The sequence below is a fragment of the Pinus tabuliformis genome, chromosome J, assembly GCF_031772625.1.
Source record: "Pinus tabuliformis cultivar Carrire ecotype Pingquan chromosome J, CPIR1, whole genome shotgun sequence".
NCBI lineage: Eukaryota > Viridiplantae > Streptophyta > Pinopsida > Pinales > Pinaceae > Pinus > Pinus tabuliformis.
In genome coordinates this window covers 625,046,040-625,070,637 of record NC_142295.1, presented here as the reverse complement: position 1 = coordinate 625,070,637, position 24,598 = coordinate 625,046,040, and the positions used below count along the sequence as shown (strand labels likewise).

At 33.9% G+C, this 24,598-nt stretch overlaps 1 protein-coding gene across 1 annotated transcript; it reads left to right on the top strand.

Moving 5' to 3' along the window:
• The first annotated feature begins 254 nt into the window (after positions 1 to 254).
• On the top strand, positions 255 to 1,952 carry LOC149228498 (uncharacterized). The gene is made up of 4 exons (XM_089375691.1): positions 255 to 474; positions 732 to 800; positions 1,089 to 1,176; positions 1,346 to 1,952. Exons 1-4 carry the CDS (start codon positions 364 to 366, stop codon positions 1,555 to 1,557), a joined length of 480 nt encoding a protein of 159 aa, XP_089231817.1. The 5' UTR covers positions 255 to 363; the 3' UTR covers positions 1,558 to 1,952.
• The last annotated feature ends 22,646 nt before the right edge of the window (positions 1,953 to 24,598 follow it).

The following is a 24,598-nucleotide window of genomic DNA, read 5'->3' as shown; positions in this document are numbered from 1 at the left end:
TGTTCGAATTTGTTTTTTTGAGAGAAGTGCATCTATTGCTTCTATATCAAATTCAAGATGACAGCTTTGTAGACTATGTTTGGTATTTTAAGGTAATTGCTACACTCATTACAAGCTTCGGTTTATGGACGGTAACATTTTTTATTCTTTTCTAGTTGTTCCAGAGTCCTAAATATAGTTATTTCCAAATCTAAATAGTAATTATTATGTTCCAAGAGATCAGGAATTTGGTTTTTGAGAGAAGTTATTAATATTTTTCGTTTATGATGTGAAATTTTCAGATATCAGCAGTTCGAGGAAGCTGGCACTGATTTGGGACAACTTCTATCTCAAAAGAAGTCTATTGAAGCAAAGAAAGCAGGAATGCCCATGAATGTTGCCAAAGCTATAGCACGTATTTCAGGAGGGCTTTATGTTGTTACAGCTGCGAAGGGCTCATCAAATGGCGCAATGGTTGCATCATGGGTATCACAGGTGAGGAAGCCCTGTGTGTTGTGCATTCGTCTTCGCATGCATTCGCAATTTTATTTTTATTTTTCTACTTCTATAGTAGTAGTCGGGCTACCTAGATATTTTCTTTGTGAAGCTCTAGCTATGAATATATATGATTTATCATTGCTTCAACATTATACCTCGTCTTGCGGTTAGTAGCAGTCCATTAATTTACCCACAATTTCCTGCATTCGCATTCGAGCAAACATCAATATGCCTGTCTTTCTATGCATGTTCAGGCTAGCTTCAAACCATTGGGTATAACTATTGCAGTGGCTAAGGATAGAGCCATCGAATCATTGATGCAGGTATGTATGTGTGCACTGTTTGAGTGCTCGTCATGATCTTTTTTTTTTCAGTTATTGTATACACTTTTTTTTTTCTTAAACAGAACGGGTAAGGGTTTAATTAGGGACCAGAACCCTTACATATCTTTTCTAGTACAAAATTTCTATTGACTAGAGATTGTTAAAAAAAAATTCTATTGAACAGAGATTGTTCAAAAAATTGCAGGCTCTGGGACTGCTAGTTCTTATATATACACTATGATTGACCCATCTAGTCAGAATTAATATTTGTTTTCTGTCTTGTGTCAGGTGGGAGATACATTTGTTCTCAACTGTTTAGAGGATGGAAACTATGCGGCCCTAATGAAACACTTTCTCAAACGTTTTCCAGCAGGAGGTATGTATGTATGTAAGATGATATATGATTGATTCTATGAGATATGAGATGTCATGCATCCTCTACTCCTACTTCCATTCGTTAATCCATTTTTATACATCCTCTGAATCTCCATTAATTTTTATACGTCTGTCATTAGTTACCGAATGAATATGAATGAATTTTTCAGCTGATCGTTTCGAAGGAGTGAAATGGGTTCCAGCGGCTTCAAATGGTTCTCCAATCTTGATTGATTGTATTGCATATTTAGAATGTAAAGTTGTGCAGCGCATGGAGACAAGTGACCACTGGATTGCTTATTCTCATGTTACTGATGGAAATGTCTCCAACTCTCAAGCTCGCACTGCATCTCATCATCGAAAAATTGGAAACTATTATTAACCTCGCGTCGCCTTTGGGCTTATCAAACCCTTAAGACAATGTGCAACTGGAAACATCAATCTAATGCAAGGCAGCGACACAGTATTTAATAAAAGAAATAAAAATACCACCTAATAATTGTGGTTTTTAAAATGACCGCTATATTAATGGCATGGTGATTCTATCAGCCTTACAGAAGAACGTGGACTAGGGATCAAAGTATGCCATATCTTGCACGATAGATCTTGGGGACAGGAAAGCGCTAGAGCAATCTTGCACGGGGCACGGTGACGGTATCAAAATGTAAGATAGAGTAAGTTAAATATTGTAATTAAAGGTTCATCATGTTTCATAGATGTGTTTATTTTGAAATAGAGTTTTTAAATTTTAATTTAATAATCAATAATTATTAGTTAAATATTAAAGAATTTTCAGACAAAAATTAGTTATTTTGATTATAGTTTTTGAAACAGAATTTTTAAAATTTTAATTCAATTATCAATAATTATTAGTTAAATAGTAGAAATTTATTTTAGAATAATCATAGTAATGTATACCAATTAAAAATAATTGAGATTTATTTCCAAAATACTTATATTATTTTTTTAATTAAAAAATATCATATAAATGAGTAATATGGAGTTATGGTTTTTGTAACATGTGGTATTGATAAAATATGGTATTGGCTTATGGTATCGTAATAAAAGTTATTTACGTATTAAGAATTTCCATGATAAAATAGTAGTAAATCTACTATTTTTTAAAATGTATAAAAAAAATTATATATTAATTATTTTTATAAATAATAATAATAATTATAGTTTAGTTAGTTTTTATGATTTTTTTTTTTAAATTTTAGTAACATGAGATGTATCATGTAGTAAGTGTTTTGATGCTTACCAACAATTTAATTTATATGGTAGTGTTAATTTATGTAATCAAACCAAGGTAAATGCATCTTAACCATAAAACTATCAAACGTCAAGAGGGGCCAAATCTCTTGATATGCAAGCATCTTTTTAAAATGCAAAACTTGAAAAAAAATTATATGTTGAGATATTTAATCACTTTTAATGCTTGATAGATCACTAGTTAAAATGGATCTATAATGGTTGTGTCTCTTCATTGTTTAAATTCTATTTTAAATATGTTATTGTTACTAATATTTTATACTAAAAATTGAATGAATTACATGTTTCCCTCTTATTAAAAAATAACTAAATTATTCTACTTTTAATTACTTTTTTCTTTTAGGTATTAAAATATTTTACTAGGGTCAACATTAACACACCCATAATACTTTTGTATGTATGTCTGTGTGTTTGTATATTTCATATTGAAATGTATTAGTTAATATGGATTGAAACAATTTATTTTAAGTTGTATATTGAAATATTCATAAGAGAAATAGAAAGATTTTTTTGTTTGACTCTGGCTCTAAAACGGAACATTCAAACATTGACGGTCTTCGGAGACTCTCGGCTCATCATTCAAGCAATGAATTCTCCTTCGAATCAGTTGCAGATCCATTTAGGCCGAATTCTCAAGAAAATAAGACCCATGCTGGCTAAGTTTCAGAAAATCTCCTTCTTCCACATTATGAGGCAGCTTAATACTCAAGCTGATTCTGAAGCGAACCTTGGAGCTGCCAGAAGCCAAAGAACCCTATCAGTCAACTTGGAAGATTCTCTCTGCATCATCCCATAATCGGATTAACCAGGAATTCTGTTCTTCATGAGGTTGTGGGGCTCAGCTACTGATCCAGATGTTTCGGAAACCCTTCAAACTCCTTCAGGCTTTCGCTGTTCCAGCTACAGGAATCAGTTACACCAAGCACCAAGGACAGGCAACTAAGAAATGTCAGATGCATTGGATTCTCTGTCTCTGGCTGGCCCTTTATTCTCTGTTCCAAGCAGGTTCCGGCTTGAGCGTTGTGAGTCAGGCAGATTGCTTTTTGCAGGTGTGTTTAAGGAAGAAATAAAAGTGTTATCACAGGTTCCACAACCTCATTTCTGAAGTAAACCAAGAATGACAGCAAAAGACTGGATCTCTTCTGTCCTTTAACTCTCAAGCTTGTGGAGAATGGCAGCAGCATAAATTTTAGGCTCTTCGTTTCTACAGAAAGTTGTTCCAGTGTCAGGCTACTCCATATCCACCGGTGCCTTCGACTCGCCTCCTACAAAGGGATCTATGAATTCAGCATTAGCGCAAGCTGATCATTACATTGAAACTGTTAGTGCATCGATTCTGTAAACAACAGCAAGTGGTTATCCATGTTGGAAATTTGTGAAAATTCCATAATAGACAGACAAAAAAAAAAATGCGTTGTTTTTATACTCTGTTTTAACACAGAAAACCCAGAAAATCGCTCGCCGGAAATGGTGTTTCAACAACACAGTTTTTTTTTTCAGTTGCTGAAACTGGTGTTTCAGCAACGCTGCTCGTGGTGTTTCAGCAACGTAAATTTTTGACGTCAGGCCCTGTACATTCAATCGGACAGCTGCCCATCCATATCGCATGGCTCTATCTGCTCCAGGGAAAATTGCTTTGGCAAAACTGCTGTCCAGGTGTCTGCTGTTTTAATTTGTGCTGGGAAGCGTACTGGTTTTCTGGAAACAGTACGCAACAGGGGAAATTAATATTTCAACAATCCAAGGGATCAACCTGTGGATCACAGTTGAAACCATAATCGAAAAATCAAGGCGCTGGAAGGTTAGAATGAAGACTAGAGATGGAAAATGATATTCATACCCCCAAGTGGAAATAACTCAGATCCGATTCGCTCCTCTGGCAACAGAGTTAGAGGACGGCTCCAGAAAGGCAAACTCAGGTTTTCAGAGACAGCAGGTAACATCAAGGTAAAGAACCCTTCGGCAGAGACACAGCGTTTCTTCTCCAAAAGGCGACCCTGAATCAAAGATTGATCATGGATCCGTGGATTTCATGAACTCAGAGAGAAATGAAATTGAGGAACTCAATCCAATGTAAAAGCAAGCGGTAGCTGTTTTGCCGCCTTTTAAATAAAAATCTAACCGTTAAAGTCAAAAAAAAAAATATAAACATCGAAATATTTTATTTATAACTCAAAATGAAAGTGAAATATTTTTACTACATCTCATTTATACTAGATTACAATATTAACAACAATCCAAGTAAGCACAATGAAAATGAGATTATACATATTTTATAATGCTTTTAATTAAAACTAATTGAATATGTATAATCATTTATGTTTTTGTTATAGTTTACATTGTTTTTTATTTAGAGTAATTTTTTTAAGGAACATTTGTCAACTCCAAATTGAGCTAGTATAGAATCACACATCACCCTCATACTAAATTGTAGAAACCATACCATTATTGTCAATAATACATAAATCATCAAAATATTTATAAAAATGATTATAAAAATCAAAATACCAATATTTATTTTCTTAAAAAAATATATTAAATTCTATATTAAAAATTGATATGTATAAATATATATAAAATAAAAATTTAAAATTTAAAATTATTAATATATATATTTTTAAACGCATTTTCAAATCTCAATTAAATTTTATTTATTTATATAATTAAATCATTTTTTCATTATCATTATTATATAAATTATCAAACTTATTATCAATAATTATCAATTATCAAAATATTTAGAGATATAAATACAAAAATTGAAAAGCAATATCTTTTTCTCGAAAAAAGCCATATATATATATATATATCTTGGTACAGACAGTTCTCTCTCAACTCTCGGTGTTCTGGAGCCACCTGTTCCTTCTCCCTTCATCTGTTATCAAGCAAATGAAGTCCATTGCTGCCACATTTTTGTGGAGTGGTCGACCTTTCCTCTCAAAAATTCACCTTGTAAAGATGGATACAATCTCAAGGCCGAAAGAAAAGGGTGGCTAGGGTCTTCTTGATATGAACCAATTTGGCAAGGCGCTCATCTGCAAATCCTTTCACAGAGGCTTATTCGGGCACGGTCCGTGGAGCACCTTGATCAGACAAAAGTACCTTAAAGGCCGTCCCTTGGTTTACTGGTTCAAAAGATTTTCGCTTGGAATCCGAAATGGATCCCCCATTTGGAACAACTTCAAAAAGATCCAATCTTTCTTCCTGAAGAATCTAAAGTGGACTCTTTTTTCGGGTTCCAGCGTCCTTATTGGTATAGATCCCACTCTATACAATCTGGAGTCCATGATTCCCCCCTCATTACTCTCTTTCTTTCATTCTAGAGGCCTTTTTACCTGGAACACTCTTATTGACTCTTGGTCCTCTCTTGAACCAATATGGAAATCTGACCTTCAGCTGGCCATCCCTCCCCTCCTCCGTCCCCTATGGCTTTCTTTCTCTTCCCGCTTCACCCATCATGGGATTCTCCAACTTGGCACAAAAGACAACCTCATATGGTCCACTGACACCTCTATCCATCCCATCTCTGTCCGGAAAATATACTCTGTCTTAATCGCTGATCTTCCTCCTATCCCCTTTGTCTTTCCTGTCAAAATCTGGAAGGCCCCTTGCCCCCTCAAAACCATCCTTTTCACTTGGCTTCTCTTCTCCAATAAGAATCTCTCCTGGGATGTTCTGCAAAGAAAAGGTTGGCACGGTCCAGGCAGATGTCAACTATGCCTTCAGGAGTTCGAAACTAACTACCACATGTTTTTTCAGTGTTCCGCCTCCTTTGCAATCTGGTATGATCTCTCATTGCTATATGGTTTTCCTCACTGTTTGTTTTCCTCTATTCAGGAAGCTTTTTCATGGTGGGGCGCTCAATGCCCCACCTGGCAGGCTCTTTTCTGTCTCACATGTTGGAACATCTGGACGTGGAGGAACAGGGGTATGTTCCAGGCCTCCAGCCTGCCGCTTGCTTCCATTCTTCCTTCCATTTTGGGGTCTATGCCCACTCAGATTTAATTGGCTCCTTCTGCCTTTCACATTCTGTCATATGGTCAACAGCGTTCCTGTTTTTTGGATCTATCATTTTCTACTGCTATGGGGCTCGTTTTTCCCTTAGGCGCGGATCTTAATCTATTCGACTTTGTGTCTGTGTTAATAGCTTCATATGGTTTACATTCTCCACAGCTATACAGGGTTCGGGCCTTCTTTGTGTATGATCATTCCGACAAGCGACTGTGGTATAGTTTCTTGCGCCCATATGGTTTATTCATTATGCACATCATGAACAGATAGCCTCTTATGCTCTTTTATCTTATGCAATCCACGTTCCGATAATGGCTGTGGCATTGCTTCTTATGCACATATGGTCTGCCAATTTCTGCACTCCATGTACAGATATACAGAATGAGGCAATGGGTTTTCTTTGTACCCAAGATCTTTATATTTTCTCAATATAATATATACTGATTTTTCTTTCTGAAAAAAAAAAGAAAATGGATTTAAATTCGCGTATATAAATGAAAAAGAATTTAACACACGTAATATAATCATTTAAAACATGTAATATAATTTTTTAAGAGTTTATTTCTCCCCTATACACATATAAAAGGATTTATTTCTTTGTGATATCCATTTGGAATTAATGTATAATTAGCAATCAAACTTGTAATAAGTTTATTGTGAATAATGCACAAATAATTAAAAGGGAGTGTAACAAGAATGGAAATACAATTTTTTTAACGAAGGATGTATCACATATATTGTATTTGCGTTTGTCACACATGTAAAATTGTTGAAATTGTTGTTTGAATGTGTATATATTATATAATTTTAAAATTAAAAGTAACATTTATATTTTAATTGATTATGTTTCTCTTTGAGTGGAAAGTTGAAAATGTAGTAATATAAAAAATACAATTGGAATAAAACCATTGTATTGTCACACATGTAAAATTATTGTTTGAATGTGTATATATTATATAATTTTAAAATTAAAAGCAACATTTATATCTTAATTGATTATGTTTCTCCTTGAATGCAAAGTTGAAAATGTAGTAATATAAAAAACACAATTGGGATAAAACCATTGTATTATAGTGATTTTTAATAATATTTGTTCAAAACAATTTCAAAAAGGATCTCAATAAATAGTTAAAATTTTGGGACATTTAAGACAAATTTTGGGACATTTAAGACAATATCGTTGAGAGTTTAAAATTTAAAATAAAGTGTGAATTTTTATTTAGTGATAAAGATATTAAAACAGAAAATGCTATGTTATTATAAAAATGTCTCTAAGCAAAAGAAAACTATATTATTATAAAAAACAATTAGTTTTAGTCGTGAGGGTTAGTTCAGTTGGTCGAGTTCCTGTCATTAAAAGCACATATACCATTGAGAGGTCATGGGTTTAATTGAGGGTTAGTTCAGTTGGTCAAGTTCCCGTCATTAAAAGCACATATACCATTGAGAGGTCATGGGTTTAATTCTCTCGACACTCAAGGTCAGGGTTTGTGGTTGAGCCAACATGAAGTAATTCTTTCGGGTAGATCTTCCTGGTACAATTATTCTGTGGACTTAGCAGTCGAAACATGATCCATATTAAAAACAAAAACAAACAAACAAACAATCTCAAGCTTAATGATTATTTATATCATAAAAAGGTTGTAATCCTTAAGATAAAATTAATGATTGTTAAATTAAAAACTATTTTTTTTCCACAGAAAAAAACTATAATTTTTATTAAAGAAAATAAAAATTACATTTTATATATGAACGATGTGTATAAAATCTTCGAAACATGATTGATACAAGATTCAAAATACAAAATACAGGCACACATGCCCATTGAATAACTCCATGAAAAGGAACCGCTAAAATCCCAACAATATGAAACCATTACAATTAAAAACTTGTCAATAAAACGCAACATGCAATGGGCCAATAACAGACCAGTCTGAAACCCTGAAAGGAGCAGAGTCAAGGATCTGAAATAGATATATTTGGAAACACCCAATGAATGATCGGTGAACCCCATTTTCAGCACCTAAGAGAAGATGTTGGAAAAAAAATGTAAAAAGGTCGTTATGCCTGAAAGAAGACCACGACAACCAAAAAACCGCCAAGCATAAAGATGAGTTGCTGAGTAGTAGAACCTGCATCACGAGCCCTGAAATTGAAACCACGATGGGAGAAGAAAGAGGCCACAGGGCCCAAAACATGGAGTCAGCACCAAGCTCAAACGAACTAGGAAGGCAAATATGTCCTGTAGGGCTAAAACAAAGCGTGAAATGGATGACAGTGAGCAAGGCCCCTTGTCAACCCAAAAACCAACGTCCACACTAACAAAGAAGACCTGCAAAAATAAAGACGTCAACTAGAGAAGATGTAGATGCACCGACTCCATAAAAATAGTGAAGCATGGACCAGGGGGCGAGGGAAGCTAGGTTGCATTTTCCTTGCCTCCCACTCCATGTAGAAAAACCACTTACGAAAGAGGAAAAACAATAAATAAGACTAATGATAGGGCCAAAATCCTACCTGAAAAGATGTTGAAAAGGGGGTTATTTAGTTAATGATCAGCCAAAGTAAAAACTAACTTACATGCAATGCATAGAAAAACTAATAAACTCTTCCATAACTAGGGAAAACAAATATGTATTTATGAAACTTAATGGTAATTAAATACAAAGCTCACTTCCTTCACAAAGGCCTCTTATGCAATGACATTATGTTATTATTAAAATATCAAAAACAAAAAGAAAACTATGTTATTATGAAACACCATCAAGCCCAAGCTTAATGAGTGTTTCTACCCTAAGAAGGTTGTAAGCCTCAAGAAAAATATTATGATTGTTAAAATAAGAACTAAATTACATGTATTGTATATAAAAAAAACTAATGAACTAATCTAAAACAATGAAAAACAAATCGATATTTTATGCAACTTAATGGTGATTGAAGATGAAGGTCACTTCCTTCACATAGGCCATTTGTGCAATGACATTAGATGTACAAACTCAACTTGGTTCATACAATCATAAACCAAAACAACCAACTAAAGTTGAGGGTTAATGAAGTATTTAAACTCACATTAAAACAATTATTTAGATAAATTATTTTAAGCTGTTAATGTCTTAGTTGTGTTTGTCTACTCTCTTTTCTTTAACTCCTATAAAGCAAGCTAGTCTAAAGGAAATTAAATGGCAACACCTTTAGGGTTATAACACTTGTACAAATTCAAAACATAATGTTATGTATTTTCAAGTGATATATATATATATATATATAACTTTGTATAAATATTGTAAGTACGCCATTTCCACAACAAAAAGAGGCAAGAATGAGTAAAACTCCATCACAAGAGGGTTCAAGGTTGAGAGTTAGAAACCTAAACGTTTTACCAAGAATAAGAAAAACACAAGAGAGAGAAATAAATCTTGAAAGTTTGACGCTATAAATCCAACACACAAGCATAAGACGAGAGGTTAGTGAGAAGCATGGGTGTGCAATATGTTATTTTGTAAAGGTGATATATAAAAATGATAATATGGGAGTATAAACATAGTACCATTTTTGTGGGGTGTGTTCTATATGTTATAGCACATAACCACACTTGTAACTAGCATAATCATTGGGAAATGCTAAACCATTAGTTTCAAACATGGATCTATGATCTCCATCATCATAAAGGACAATGCAAGTTGTAGTTTATCATGGAGGAAGCTTGTGACATAACGAAAAAGGAGAAAAAAATGATGGTAAGAGATAGTAACAAAGCTACCAACATTATAGGAGTAATTTGTCATGTGTGTGTTGGCACGCACACGTGCACGAGTGTGTGTGGGAGCAGGGGATATTCGAGTAACATATCCGAGGGAAAACCCCTAAAAATCGTTCCTCATTCTAAGAATGGTATTTAGAATAAATCCTAGTTTCTTGAGCATAAGGCTAGGACATTAACATGGCTAAAATTTATTACGTCAATGTGCTCATTACGAGTTCAACATTTTAGTTATATGATTAGAACATGGGTGGGGAGGATAACACTCCATCCCACAACCACTCAAATTAGACCCAATTAACTATGAATATATTTGTTTGGATGCAATAGATAATATAGCAACATCTAAAGTCAATACATTACTTGATATGCTTAATTAGGAACTAATAACAACATTGTGATGTAGGAGCATCACATGGTCACCTTAAACAAATAATTTCCTTAAGTTCTAGAATAAGAAGTTTCGCTTGTAATAGTTCTAGAAGTTATAAATTATGTGTACTCTTATAATAATTCTAGAAATATATGTAATCGAAATTGTTTGCATTAGTTTGTGAAAAATTATGCTATAGTGATTGATTTATTTCTCCTACTTATTTACAATAATAAGTTATTTACCAATGCTTCATTAAATATCAAAATAAATTCAGCTGCAGACTTCACAAATTATGAACTGAAAAAGCAAGGGAAACACTAGCACATGAACAATCACATTGACACACTTGTTTTTGGACAATAGTCCCCGGAAAAACCCAACGAGGGAAAACCAGTGCAACAGATCTGAGGGTTTCTATTATTTGCAGTAAATTTCTGAATACAATTTGGATGCCCCAAAGAAATGGCAATCCATTCAGAGAAAATAACTAACAGAAAAATAGTGAGAATTTTCTCACTAGGGGTGATTTTAGGGGCGAATGTTGTTTTTGGACAATAGTCCCCGGAAAAACCCAACGAGGGAAAACCAGTGCAACAGATCTGAGGGTTTCTATTATTTGCAGTAAATTTCTGAATACAATTTGGATGCCCCAGAGAAATGGCAATCCACTCAAAGAAAATAACTGACAGAAAAATAGTGAGAATTTTCTCACTAGGGGTGATTTTAGGGGCGAATGTTCGCCCTTTGGCGAAATTAAGGGGTTTTAAATTTTTAGTGGGCGAATATTTTGTAATCATAGTACATTTTTACAAATCACCTCAAATAGCCCACCTTATTTTAAGGGAGAGGGTAAAAAAGGTAAATTTAGCCCTTGAAATTAAGAGTTACAACCTTCCATTCGCCCATTTTCAAAAATAGGTTTTATTTAAGTGAATCCATTCGCCCATTTTCAAGAATAGGTTTTATTTAAGTGAATCCTATGGGCCAAAGGCTCAAATACCATATTTATAAAAGAGGTATGGTAAATTATAAAAATATAAATAAATGAGAGGTATGGTAAATTATAAAAATATAAATAAATGAGAGGTATGGTAAATAAATAAATCATTTTTTATATTTACTCCATAAGTCACCTTATATACATGCAAGGGTGTAAACAAATAAAAATATAAGTAAAGTGGAGGTATGATAAATAAATAAAACGTCTTTTTATACTTACTCAAAAGGTATGGTAAATAAATAAAAATATAAATAAACTAGACGCATGGTAAATAAATAAAACCTCTTTTTATATTTAGTCCATAACCCTCATTCTATTTATGAAGGCTCAAGAAAGAGGTTTTATTTAAGTGAATCCTATGGGCCAAATACCATATTTGTAAAAGAGATATGGTAAATTAATAAAAATATAAATAAGCGAGAGGTATGGTAAACAAATAAAACATTTTTTTATATTTACTCCATAAGTCACCTTGTATTTATGAATGGTATGGTAAATTAATAAAAATATAAATAAATGGTATGGTAAATTAATAAAAATATAAATAAACGAGAGGTATGGTAAACAAATAAAACATTTTTGTATATTTACTCCATAAGTCACCTTATATTTATACTATGGGACAAATACCATGGACTAGATTGTTATTAATACCATGCAAAAAAACATTATTAACCCTAATATTAGTATTAATAAAAATAAAAATGGCACATGGTATTGACCCATGGTATTCACTTGGAATGTAGCCTATTTAAATGGGGGAATTAAACCAGCATAGATCCATCTTTACTCTGGATCTACTAACCCTCGAGAGGTATCAAATATCGTGATATGCAAACTAGCATAAAGTGAAAAAATATTTGATCCGATCAAGAGTAAAAATGGATGTTGTAATTTAATGTATGTTAAACATTTTAGCTTGGTTAAAATAAAAAATAAAATAAAAATCAACTATTAATTTTATTAATTTTTATAAATTACTAATAGTAATTTTTAAGCTCTAGGTTTATGATAACCCATGGTATTGACCCATGGTATTCATGTGAGCATAGACTATTTAAAGGGGAAATTCTATCTTAGATCCATCTTAATTCTGGGTCTACCAAGTGCTCAGAGGGATAAATAGATTTCATCCCGCTAAGAGTGGTAGATGTGGAGCTAAGATGGATATAGGTTGGTTTTTATGATAATGAAGATATTAAATAGACTTAGGAAATTATATTGTAAAAACATCTTAAGGTGAATGGTTAAAGCATAGACATTGGACAAGTATATTTGTATACTTCCGTTTTAAACTGAAACAAATCCAGGGTTAAAAGGAATGGATTGATTGCACTAGTCATCGTTTTGTAACTTTCCAACATATGCTGGAGTAAACAAATTGTAATTTGGGTAATTTTTCTAATTGCAAATGGGAACATACTTGTGTATTGGCAGGGTGGTTACGAGGTCCCTAGAAGTGGAGTAAACAGATTGCAATTTGGGTAATTTTTCTAATTGCAAACAGGAACATACCTGTGTATTGGCAGGGTGGTTATGAGGTCCCTAGAAGTGATGAATTTGAATTTTTTTTGGTTTTATATATAGTATTAGGTGTTTTCTCATGCTTTATGTGAATGGCACGGGTGAATTTTATCCTACACCCACTAGGTTATCGATATGTAATTTCGGTAATTTTTATTTCAAAAGATATTTTAAAGAAATGAAATGATTTCATTTGTGTATTCAATAAACACAAGATTTTATAATTGAGTAAAATATTCGTCATGCCTGGTGAGAGATTCGCCAAAAAATTATATATACATATCATATTATTGATAAAATTGCCTTCCATTTTTCCTATATACCATGGAGATTCGCCCATTTATTATACATGTAAATTTAGGGGGGGTTCTTAAAATTTTCCCTATTTCTCACATTAAATCTGGAGATTTTGCACTGGCCCTAACTCCTGGACGACCCATTGCGCAATCTCTGTGTAAGCCTACGCAATCACTATGGAGATTCTGCGTGGAGACTCCCTCTAACTACATCATCCTTGTTGTTGTTGTGTCTACTGCTGAGAAATCGAGATTTCATTTGTCAATCACCCACAGTAATTCCTGACACTGATCTCTGCTATCCCCCAACATTTCTGCGTCAACCTCCTCCTGTTGTTGCAATGTCCCTCCTTGGCATTGCATTTCCTCTCTAGTCATTCACTATCTTCTCTGAAGTATATTCACTGGAACTAGAAATCACTTCCTTCCATTACTTCCTCTGATCCTCACTGCTTGATCACTTGTTCTAATTCCTTAGCCAACCCTGCCCTAGGAATATCGAACTGACTGGTCAATTATCTATGTGTTTTCAAATGAACCCCAAGCCTCCTTCTAATACTTTTCTCGTTGAGACTTCAACGGCTGATATTAAGTCTCTAATCAACGACTAAGAATAAAACTAAACTTGATCCGCTTTCTAGAACATTCTCACCCATATTTTGATTAATACCCATTCCTAAGTTTAGACTTAGAAACTCCCTTAAAAATATTAATTAGTTTAATAAAATACAATCCATGTGGAATTTCACCAAATGGTTTCTAAGTTCTTTAGAACTGATGTGCCTTAGCCTCTCCACCAATTTTCATGGCTAGAGCACATCTGATGCTACCAAAAACTAACATAGTTTAGCATGTAGTTAAGATAATTTCCTATATTGACGACAATCTCTCCAAAATTCCTCCAAAATTGTAGAAAATGGATTCTGTTGAAACTACAAGTACTAAATCACATGTTGGGACAAGCAAGAAAGGTCCCAAGTTTCATAAGTAAATTGTGTTTGTAATATCTCATTTAATATTTTTTTGTTCAATAACCTCACATTGCTAAGAATGTTATCAAAGTCATTGTGGTCAACAACTTAGAACATTTCTATGATAGTTACAACTATGCACAATTATAACATAACATCTTTATTAACGTCTAAAATGTTGAGCATGTTGGTAGTTGTTTTCATTGATGTCAAGTCTAAGTCATTAATGTCACAGCATTGTTTGTGTCAAATTTAGAGGGAGCTTGGTAAGTGTGTTATCATTGATGTGTTAATGTGTGTTAATCCCAAGCTTGAGGTCATGGATGAAGGTAATATCTTTGGAGGCATTTATTTCTCATATCCTTAGCTCAAATGAGGAAACTAAGTATCCATACATTTGGCCTTGCATGACTCAATAAAGGTACAATATATGGTTATTCTATAAACATGTTTTTTCTTTGGTGGAAACGCAATTATGGAGGAAAATTAAGGCCCTCGAAAGGGTAGGGAGACTCTCCTCACATAACATTTTTTAAAATATCATAAATCCAATCTCTTCCTCCAATGATCCTATGGAGTAGGGTATTATAGCATCCAATGAAATATCCACTTTAGTATAACCAACAAACTTAGAACACGTTTAAGAAGATGGTGATCAAGGTATTATTTTGGGTTAGTTTGTTTGTTTATCACAAGAACTAGAATATTTGTATTATATTAGCAAAAATTGCATGTTGGTGGATGCTACAAAAGTACAATAGCTAGGAGCATCATTTAAAAGGAGCATTTCCCAAATAAAGGGGTCTATGATTTCAATGATTAGTTCTGAGGAGTAGAAGACATATAATTCATTGAAAACTTACAATATAGATATGAAGAAACTCTCTAAGAACAAAGATACAAAATTAGAACAATATATTGGACTTATGAAGGGAGGAGAGCCTACGGGTTCTAGGATAGTTGGGTAAACTTCAGGAGTAGTTTAATTGAGGATCTAGAATAGTTTTGTTCACCATTGGTGAGGAAGCAAATCCTGATATAGCTAGAGAGGAGTTTTGTTGAAGATCTTGTTAATGAACCATTTTTAATTCCGACAACGGAATCCTTATCATATCGATTTTGTCTTCGACTTGCTGGATTAAATTCGTATACTAGGTAAGGATCTCCATTATTTTTCCAATCTAGTTTCTAGGTTGGCCAAACAGATCTATAGAGCATGTAAGGAAGAGCACAAATCTATAAATCACCTTCATGTTGGTCCATTGTAGTCTTAAAAGTAAATAGGTTACAAATTTTCATGAAAAAGGCGTAGGTCTAGTGGGACAACCTCACAGGAAGAAGAGGCCCCAAATGACAACAAATGGCAAAGAATTTAACAAACAAGGTTGGCAGCATGAGTGAATAACGTTAAAAACTAAAACACCAACAAGATTAAACATTTTTTAGCATTATCTACTTGTACCCTCCTGGACAAAGCCCACAAAGGGCCATAATTGATCATTCTAGCAACCATGGCCTTCCCCAACTACAAAATCCCACTTTGATCCAATTTGTAGCGTAGGGAGGCTATTTGATGCGATGTAGTGAATGATGGAGGCATAAGGGTTGGTGGAAGTTATAACCTTTGCATGTTTCAGTGATGTTGTATGGCTAACACATGTTCCTTGGGTGGGGGGGTGAGCTAATGGAGGTCTAGCCATGGGATTATGGGAAAGGGGAGCATTGCCCATCGATTATTTAAATGACAGCTTTATTAGCTTGCATATCAACAAAATATTTATTGGACTGTGGTAAGAAAAAATGTGAGCTTAGAGAAAGAGAGGAAATAAAGACATATATGAATGAAAATAGAATTCAACGAGGCATCATAAGGAGTAGCACCCAAACACAAATGAAGAGTAGAGTTTTTAGAATCTCTCACAATATTCATATTTTGCACACCAAGAGAGGAGACCAATTTAACACCCCAAAAGGACAGTAAAAGCTTTAGCTTGGTTGTTGAAAGCAATGCCAAAGTTCCAAGAACACATTGTTTCTATATTTCCTCCTGCATCATAAATGATCACCACCTTTGAAGTAATTTTTTGTTAATTGATTTTACCAATTTCACTTTAAATTTTTCATTATTTAATGTAAAATATATTTATATTGATAATATTAATCCATATTTACAGATATTAATACTCAATTATATTTTTTTATCACATTTTCACATACATATTTATATTTTCCCAAAAAAATAATAACCTAATATACTATACTTATAATATTCAAAAGAAAAAAAAATTACAGCGTTCATTTAACCCAAAATATAAATAATGTCTCTATAAACTTAGGCTTCTTTTTACATATAAATGCATTTGTCATTATATCTTATATCTTTTGCCACTTGTATATCTTGGAATTTTCAAGAAATATTAGCAAAATTGTTTGTTTCATTATTAGCGTACAATGGCTACAAGTATAACCGACCATGTCAGGTTTCTGATACTCAAATAATATAAATAATTTTACTGATGTGAAAATAAAATATTTTCGTGGAAAATAATTTTCTCTCTCCATCTTTAAAGTTGGCCAAAAGCATGCGTCGATGCAACATATTTGAGTTCATTTTTCGTTCTCTGTAAGTGTCTCACCAAATTTATAATTTGATATATTATATAGAAATATCAAAGTATTATATAAAAATAAAATAATATTGTTAATTGAATAGATTAAAATTAAATGTATATTTTTAAAATAAATAGAAGATTTCATGTGATATGAGTTATTTGATAAAAATTTATCAGAAGACTTAAAATAAATAAAAAATTGTATAGCATAATTTGAGTTATTTGATATAAATTTAATGGGAGATTTAAAATAGTAATTAAATTTTAAGATTACAACATTATGTATGCTACATAAGAATATTTTTATGATTATAAAAAATTATAATTTTAGTTTTTAATTATTTCTTTGCAATGTTTGCTTGTCATAGATTTTATTAAGTTGTTTAGGAATGTATGAATTGATGGCAAAGTAGAGAGGAGGTGTTTTTCTACTCTAAGCTCCTTGCCATAGTAATAACTCCATGTATCTTTATGTCTCTCACATTTTAATAGGCCCTTTTAATTACTCACTCAACTTTTTGGCTATAATCATTACTTGGATTTTCTTTTATTTTGAAAATTTTAATGTTTTTTGTGACACTTGGTTGACGGATAGAGAATTCAAATATTTTTAGTTATCGCTAAATATACACACATAAAGCTCTAACTCACAAACTTTGATACCAAACTTCATTTCTTATATATATATATATATATATATATATATAGATAGATAGATAGATAGATATAAGAAATAAAGTTTGGTATCAAAGTTTGTGAGTATATATATATCTTCTAGAGAAATTCTCCATGAAAGATTTAGAAATATTTTTTTTTCTAGAACTAAGTCAACTAAACTCTTGTAGAGTTTTCAAGAATTTAGATTCAACTAAATCTAACTAAAAGTCATCTTCTGAACTCTTCTAGTACTCTCTATGACTAGCTGGAGTAATTACCATATTCCATCACTCCCTCTCAATTACAACCACTAACTATTTGAGAATGCCTTTATGGGCTTACAGTCCTTGCAAAATTCATAACATGATTGCCTACTAGTCTAAGTCTTAACTATGCTTACAATATTTGAGATGAATGCCAAAAACTTGTTTTCTTTTATTTTTGTATGTTAGTGCAATTTGTTCTTAGCTCTATGCTCTACAATCTCCCCCTTTTTGACTCCAAACTTTATGTTTTGCATATTAATTCTTCTTCTTCAACTTCAACTTTATTCTAGTCTTCTTTGATATTTTCTCATCTTCTTTATCCTCTTCATCTACATTTGCTTGTACTTTAGCTACTGTTGACTGAACATTTTTATCAACTCCTTTAAGATCAAAAAACAACATTTTCATTTTCTTTCATTTCCTCCTTTGCTACCATAGCTTCAACAACTTCGATGCTTACCTATGTTTTCCATTCCTTCTTTTGATGTAGTTATGATAACTTTTCCATAACCAATTTCACACTCATCATACCTAGAATTTGCAAGCCACTCCTCAAAACATGTTAAATCTACTTCATTCATGCCTTCAACAACTTCCATTGCTACATTTTCTAATTCATGTCTTCAAAAACTTCCATTGCTACATTTCCCTAACATTGCTATTGTTGCGAAGGTAGTTTCATTTTCAACTTGAACTTTAATTTCATCATTCACTTGTGTATCTACATAGTCACTTTCTTCAACATGTTTATGCTCTTTTATCTTGTATAGAGTCACCTTTTTCTTCTACAATTTCTTCCTCTAACTTCTCTCTAGTGTTTAGGACAACTACAATGTCCATGTCTTTTATGTGTTATTCTGCTTCAATATATTTTTCCACAACTTCTCCAATTATTTTATTCTACTTCTTTCGTTATAACAACCACTTCATTAACAACTACAATGCTCTATGACTTAGCTTGACGTTGATTGGTGTTGCTTTCCTTTTACTATATGTCATCTTTAGAATATCCCAAGCTTCTTTGGACTTGGTTGCTATTACAATTTTGGGAAGAATGCTTTCATCCAAGCCTCGTTGAATAATAAACAATGTTGCATCATCATTTTTATTTGTTATTAGTTGATTCCTCTACTATCAAATCATGGCCTCATAGACTACTTGATTTGGGGGATTCTTCAAACCCATTCAATATAGTATCCCATAAACCATCGACATGTAGTCTTATTATATTATTAAAGACTACAAAATTGTGATTTTTACCAGAGACAATAGGAGGTATACAATAGCTACTAAATAAATCGATACTAATAATTTCAAATTTAGCCTAAATTACCATAAAATATCAATTAATAAATATATTGGAAACAATTGAAAGAAATTTTATCTTTTTCTTTTAATAAAGCATAAAAGTTTATATTTATCTAAATCTCAAAAATCACAATTATGTATATAAAACTCTATAATTCTTGACAATTTTTTCATTCATACCCTAGCAGTATGCTTTCAAATCACCCATATATTTCAGCCAAAAACATCCTTCAAACTTCAAATATACTTTTTAAAATGGCTTGGATATTTAACGATAATCATCATATTATGAAATAACAAAATATAATGAGAATAAACCATATTATGCACATTTTAAAATAATTAATGTCCAAACCCTTGTATCTTTAACCATATTGGATCATTATATTTTTTTGCAATCCATCTTGATGCTTTTAGAGTGGAAAAGTGGAGGAATTAACTCACAAAACCTTTTCTATCTAGGGGACCCAGTTTGGAAAATTGGGGTATAAAACCTTCCAGGAGAATTTTGAAGCATCAAACGAAATTTTTTGGAGGTAAAGTGCAACACCTTTTTTCCTATTGTACACAAAGAGACCTTTCCAACAGAACAAGAATTGTCTCAATCAGAATCTATATGCAAAAGTTATGCCACTCAAAAGTTGACCTTCTTTTTTTGGCCACTATAATTAAAGAGGATGTCACATTAGCCCCCATAACTCATGAAAAGAGGGATATCCACATGATTATGATGAAGAAGACTCTAGAAGAGTACAAATCCACAAATCTAGTTAAGAGTTTAGGGAGTCAAACCTAACCACTAGTAGGCTATTGGGTTGTGTTATAACCAGACCACTAGGAGGAAAAGGGCTTCCATTCTTTTCGAGTGTATCATGTTCCATAGAAAAGCAGAGTAGTTGAGATAGATAGGGAGAGAGCACACAGAGAGGATTTTTGCACTGTAATAGCCCATGGGCCATAAACCATACTTCTTCATACTCACAACCATTTTCTATTCAAAGAAAGAGAGTAAAGTGACCTCACCTTCCAGCTAGGTTTTCTCCCAAAAGTGTTTCCCAAGATATATCTTTTATCAATCATGGTTTGTGATTATTTATTTCACTGTTCTTTATTTTCTACATGATTATTAGTTACATGCATACTCAATAAACAATAATTTACATATCCATAAATCTAAAAAGTAATAAACCCCCATAGTGTAAATTTCAAAATTTTAAGTATAATTTATCAAATTTGTGTGACAAACTGCCCAATGGAATATCCAAACCAATTTATAGATTATATTGGAATCAAATTATGTTTCTTTGGGTATATTGTGGATATTTGTAGAGGATATAGATAGGCTAAGACAAAATTCAAAAAACCCTACTCATGGCTAACGAATATGTGAATAACCCTCATGATCCTGCAAAGGAGAGGTTTTCACGGCTAGAAACACAAGTTGTCGATATAAGCTCTAATGTGAATCTGCTCATGTCAGCCATGAGAAATAAGCTTAGGTTATTCAGAGAAGATGGAGGTTCTAATACAGAGGATCAATCAAAGGAGAGTGATCTGGAATTTATCCAGGACAAAGAATGAAAGGTATTACAGACTCATGTGCATGGATGTGCCTATGTTACTTATACAACGAATCGATAAGATTTCTAGAATACATAGACACTGAGGCAATCAGAGAAAACATAACAGTCAAACATGTAAACAAAAAAAGTTTAATAAGGAGTTCACCCAATGCTCCTAGGTTACATCTCCTGGTCCAGCCTTTGAGTGGTGGCCTCTCTATTATGTTTTCAAGCGGAGTTTTTACAACAATGAGCTCGATTTGAGACTCACTAAACAGAATGGAGTTAGTAGGAATGGAGTGCACAGACTCTCCTTACTGAGACTCAACCTCTGAGGGTCACAGTAGTATGACAAGCCTATGCCGAGGATTTTGCTTGAACCTCTCAAGCCTTCAATGGAGTACACAGACTCTATGACTCTCTCTAGCTCTATCTGGCTCGATGTTGCCTTCAGGTCAGCTCGGCTTCTACTCTCTGTTCTCTGCTATTAGCTTTCTGCGTCTCTTCGCTGTCTACCTCTGTGTTCTACTTTTGTTAGTTCATGGTTTTAAATCCAGTATGTTCTTTGACTGCTCATTTCTACTTCCCGGCCTTCTGGTTTCCTTTCCTCTACCCGTTTGAATTCCTATGCTCTGCATCATCATCACTGGGTAACGCCTCGCAGGGAGGTGGCCATCTATTTGCTAATGAACTGGGTGTCAGATTCCCTGAATCATAGTTGAATGGCCATTAAATCTGTTTGCTTCAAGATCGCTCGCGAACACGAATTGTTTGCCAACTCATCATCCACGTTGAACTTCAAATCCCTTGTCATCTTGCTTTTTGACTTGTCAAATCCAGTGAGTCATTGGGACACATCTCCGCTATCAATTTGGACCCCCTAGATCCTAAGGTCGTCCTTCATGTCAAGTGGACAAGTCGCATGACGTTTACCCGTCCGATACGGGCGGTTTTCTCTCTCTTCCACTGGACGCGTTTCGCTCGATGTGTGGCATCGGGCGAGACTCAGTGAAAACTGCTTACTGCCTCTAAGCCTTTCGATATCCTGTCGGTTTTGGGGAATCCTATGCTACGGAACCGAAACAGTTACTTTTCCGAATTTTATAGTGATTTCAGGTCCGGGCGCCTCGGGGCTTTCCTTCACTGAGGGGGACGCTCTGCGATATGAAATTAGCGCTAATCACGTATCAGAATCCACCTCTGTTTTCCGAATTAGCCTATGGTTTTGCCAATTTTGTGCCATTGCGCTTTACCATGGGCCAACGGTCTGCGTGCTTGAATGAGGGTCCTCGTTGCTCCGCTCTGGCCACAACAGCAATTGTTACTAGGATTCCTTCTGATAGCTTCGATCTTTTCTAAGACTTGAATCTTTTAGCATAATTTGAACAGTCATGAAAACTTAGAGAGTTTCTAGGATCTAATTCGGATCACGACCTTCCCACTGAAAAAAGCTTTTGGACCACCAAAAGTTGGTTTTCTTTCAAGCATCAATCAAGTGAGGGTATTGCTTCCTCGCTTGCTCAATTTCTATCCATTTTTCACTGCTTGGCTTTGAACCTTTGAGTCTGATCCTAAGGTACTCAACATCCCCTCTGCGTGTAGTTCTTACCTTCCTGTCTAAAATTGTATCTTCCTGCAACTCATTAAGATATTCAGGTAACAGATCATCAATAGAAGGCAATTGACTCTGCTCTTTGGGATCTTCAATTAATGAAGGTTCAAATAGTCTCAAGTTGTCTGCATTAACAAATGCGTAGATGTGCATGTAAGCTGGTAGATCAAGGCGAAAAGAATTCTCACCAATTTTCTCAAGTATCTTGAAAGGTCCATACCTTATTGGCTTTAGCTTCTTACTTTCACCTTGCATTCTGTCTTTGCTAATATACAGCCAGACTTGGTCACCAAATTGGAAACTATGCTCCATCCAATGCTTGTCATGCCTTGTCGTGTACTTGGCTTGGCTCTTTTCCAGTTGTTCCTGTACTTCCTGGTGAATCTCTTAGATTTGTTCAATGAACTTGGTTGCCTTGTCCACATCACTATGTCCATCAACTGCTATGTCTTTACCAAAGACAAAATCCAAGGGAGACCTTGGTGTGAAACCAAAACAGGGCTCAAAATGAGATCTCTGTGTAGAAGAATGTTTAGCTCGGTTGTACGCATGCTGCACATAACATAAATGTTTGTCCCAAAGTTTGGGATGCTTGCTGCAATAGCCTCTGAGCAATTGGATCACTATCTTGTTGACCACTTCTGTTTGGCCATCTGTTTGCGGATGAAAAGCTGTGCTTTTCTTCAGCCTGGTGTCCATCAATTCCCACAAACTTGACCAAAATTTCCCAACAAATCGGGTATCTCAATCAGATATTATGGAAGTGGGTAATCCAAAATGAACTCATACATGCTGAAAGAACAACTTTGCAGTTTGTTCAGCTGTAATATGTTTGTTACAAGGTATTAAAATACACATTTTTCTAAACCTATCCACAACAACATATAAATAGTCATGCCCTTTCCTAGATTTAGGCAGTCCTCCAACAAAGTCCATGGAAACACTTTCCCAAGGATGAGAAGGAACTAGTAGTGGAGTGTACAAGCCTAGTTTTTTATTGCGAGGCTTGCTTTTAGCACACATGGTACACCCTCTTACATATCTAGAAATTGTCTCATTCATTTTTTTCCAATCACAAAATCTTTGCAACTGTGCAACCGTTTTACTTACCCCAAAGTGACCTGATATTAGAGAAGTGTGTGCTTCTCGAATTATCTTTACTCTTTCAGTTTGTGGAATGCATAGCTCATACAAGAGTTGGTCCTTAATATGGTAATCCAATTCTTCTACTCATTTGCCTTGACTTAAAGTTGCATATACATCTTTGAAACCTATATCTTGAGCATATTATTCAATGTAGCACTCATGCAATACTGAATTATGCTTAAGTATAGTAGATGCATTTATAATTGGTCTAGATAACATATCTGCAACTTTATTGTGTATGCCCTTTTTATATCTGATGACTAAATGAAACTGTTGTAGAAAACCCATCCATCTATAGTGTCTTGATTGTTGCAACTTAGTTTGGGAGTGTAGATATTGAAGTGGTTGATGATCAGTATTTATAACTATCTCTTTGCCCATCAAGTAATGTTTCCATTTTTTCACACTCTGTACTAATGCATACAATTCTTTATCATATGTGGGATAGTTAACTACTGCAGAATTAAATGTCTCAGAATGATAACATATGGGTTTACCATGCTGCATCAACACTGCTCCCATGGCATAGTCACTGGAATCTATTTCAATCTCAAATGGTTTGAAGATCGGGCAGTGCCAGTACTGGTGCTGTACTAATCTTTTCTTTCAAGGTGTCGAAGGCTTTCTGCTATTTGCCTCCCCACTGAAACACCTTGTTCAATCCTGTTAAATCATGTAAGGGAGTTGCAATTAAGGAAAAGTTAGAAATAAACTTTCTCCAATATTGTGCTGCTCCTAAGAAGCTTCTAACTTCTGTAGCAGATTTGGGTTTAGGCCAGTTTACAATGACTGCAACCTTAGAGGGATCTATCTTCAATTCACCACCCCCTACTATATGTCCCAAATAATTCAAAGATATTTTGCCAAATTCACATTTTGAGAGTTTAACATAAATTTTTTCTCTTTTCAAAACATCTAGTGTCTGCTTAACATGCTTTAAATGTTCTTCCCACGTTTTGCTAAATATAAGAATGTCATCCAGATATACAATAACAAAATCATCAAGAAAAGGTCTGAGTACATCATTCATTACTCTCATGAAAGTAGCAG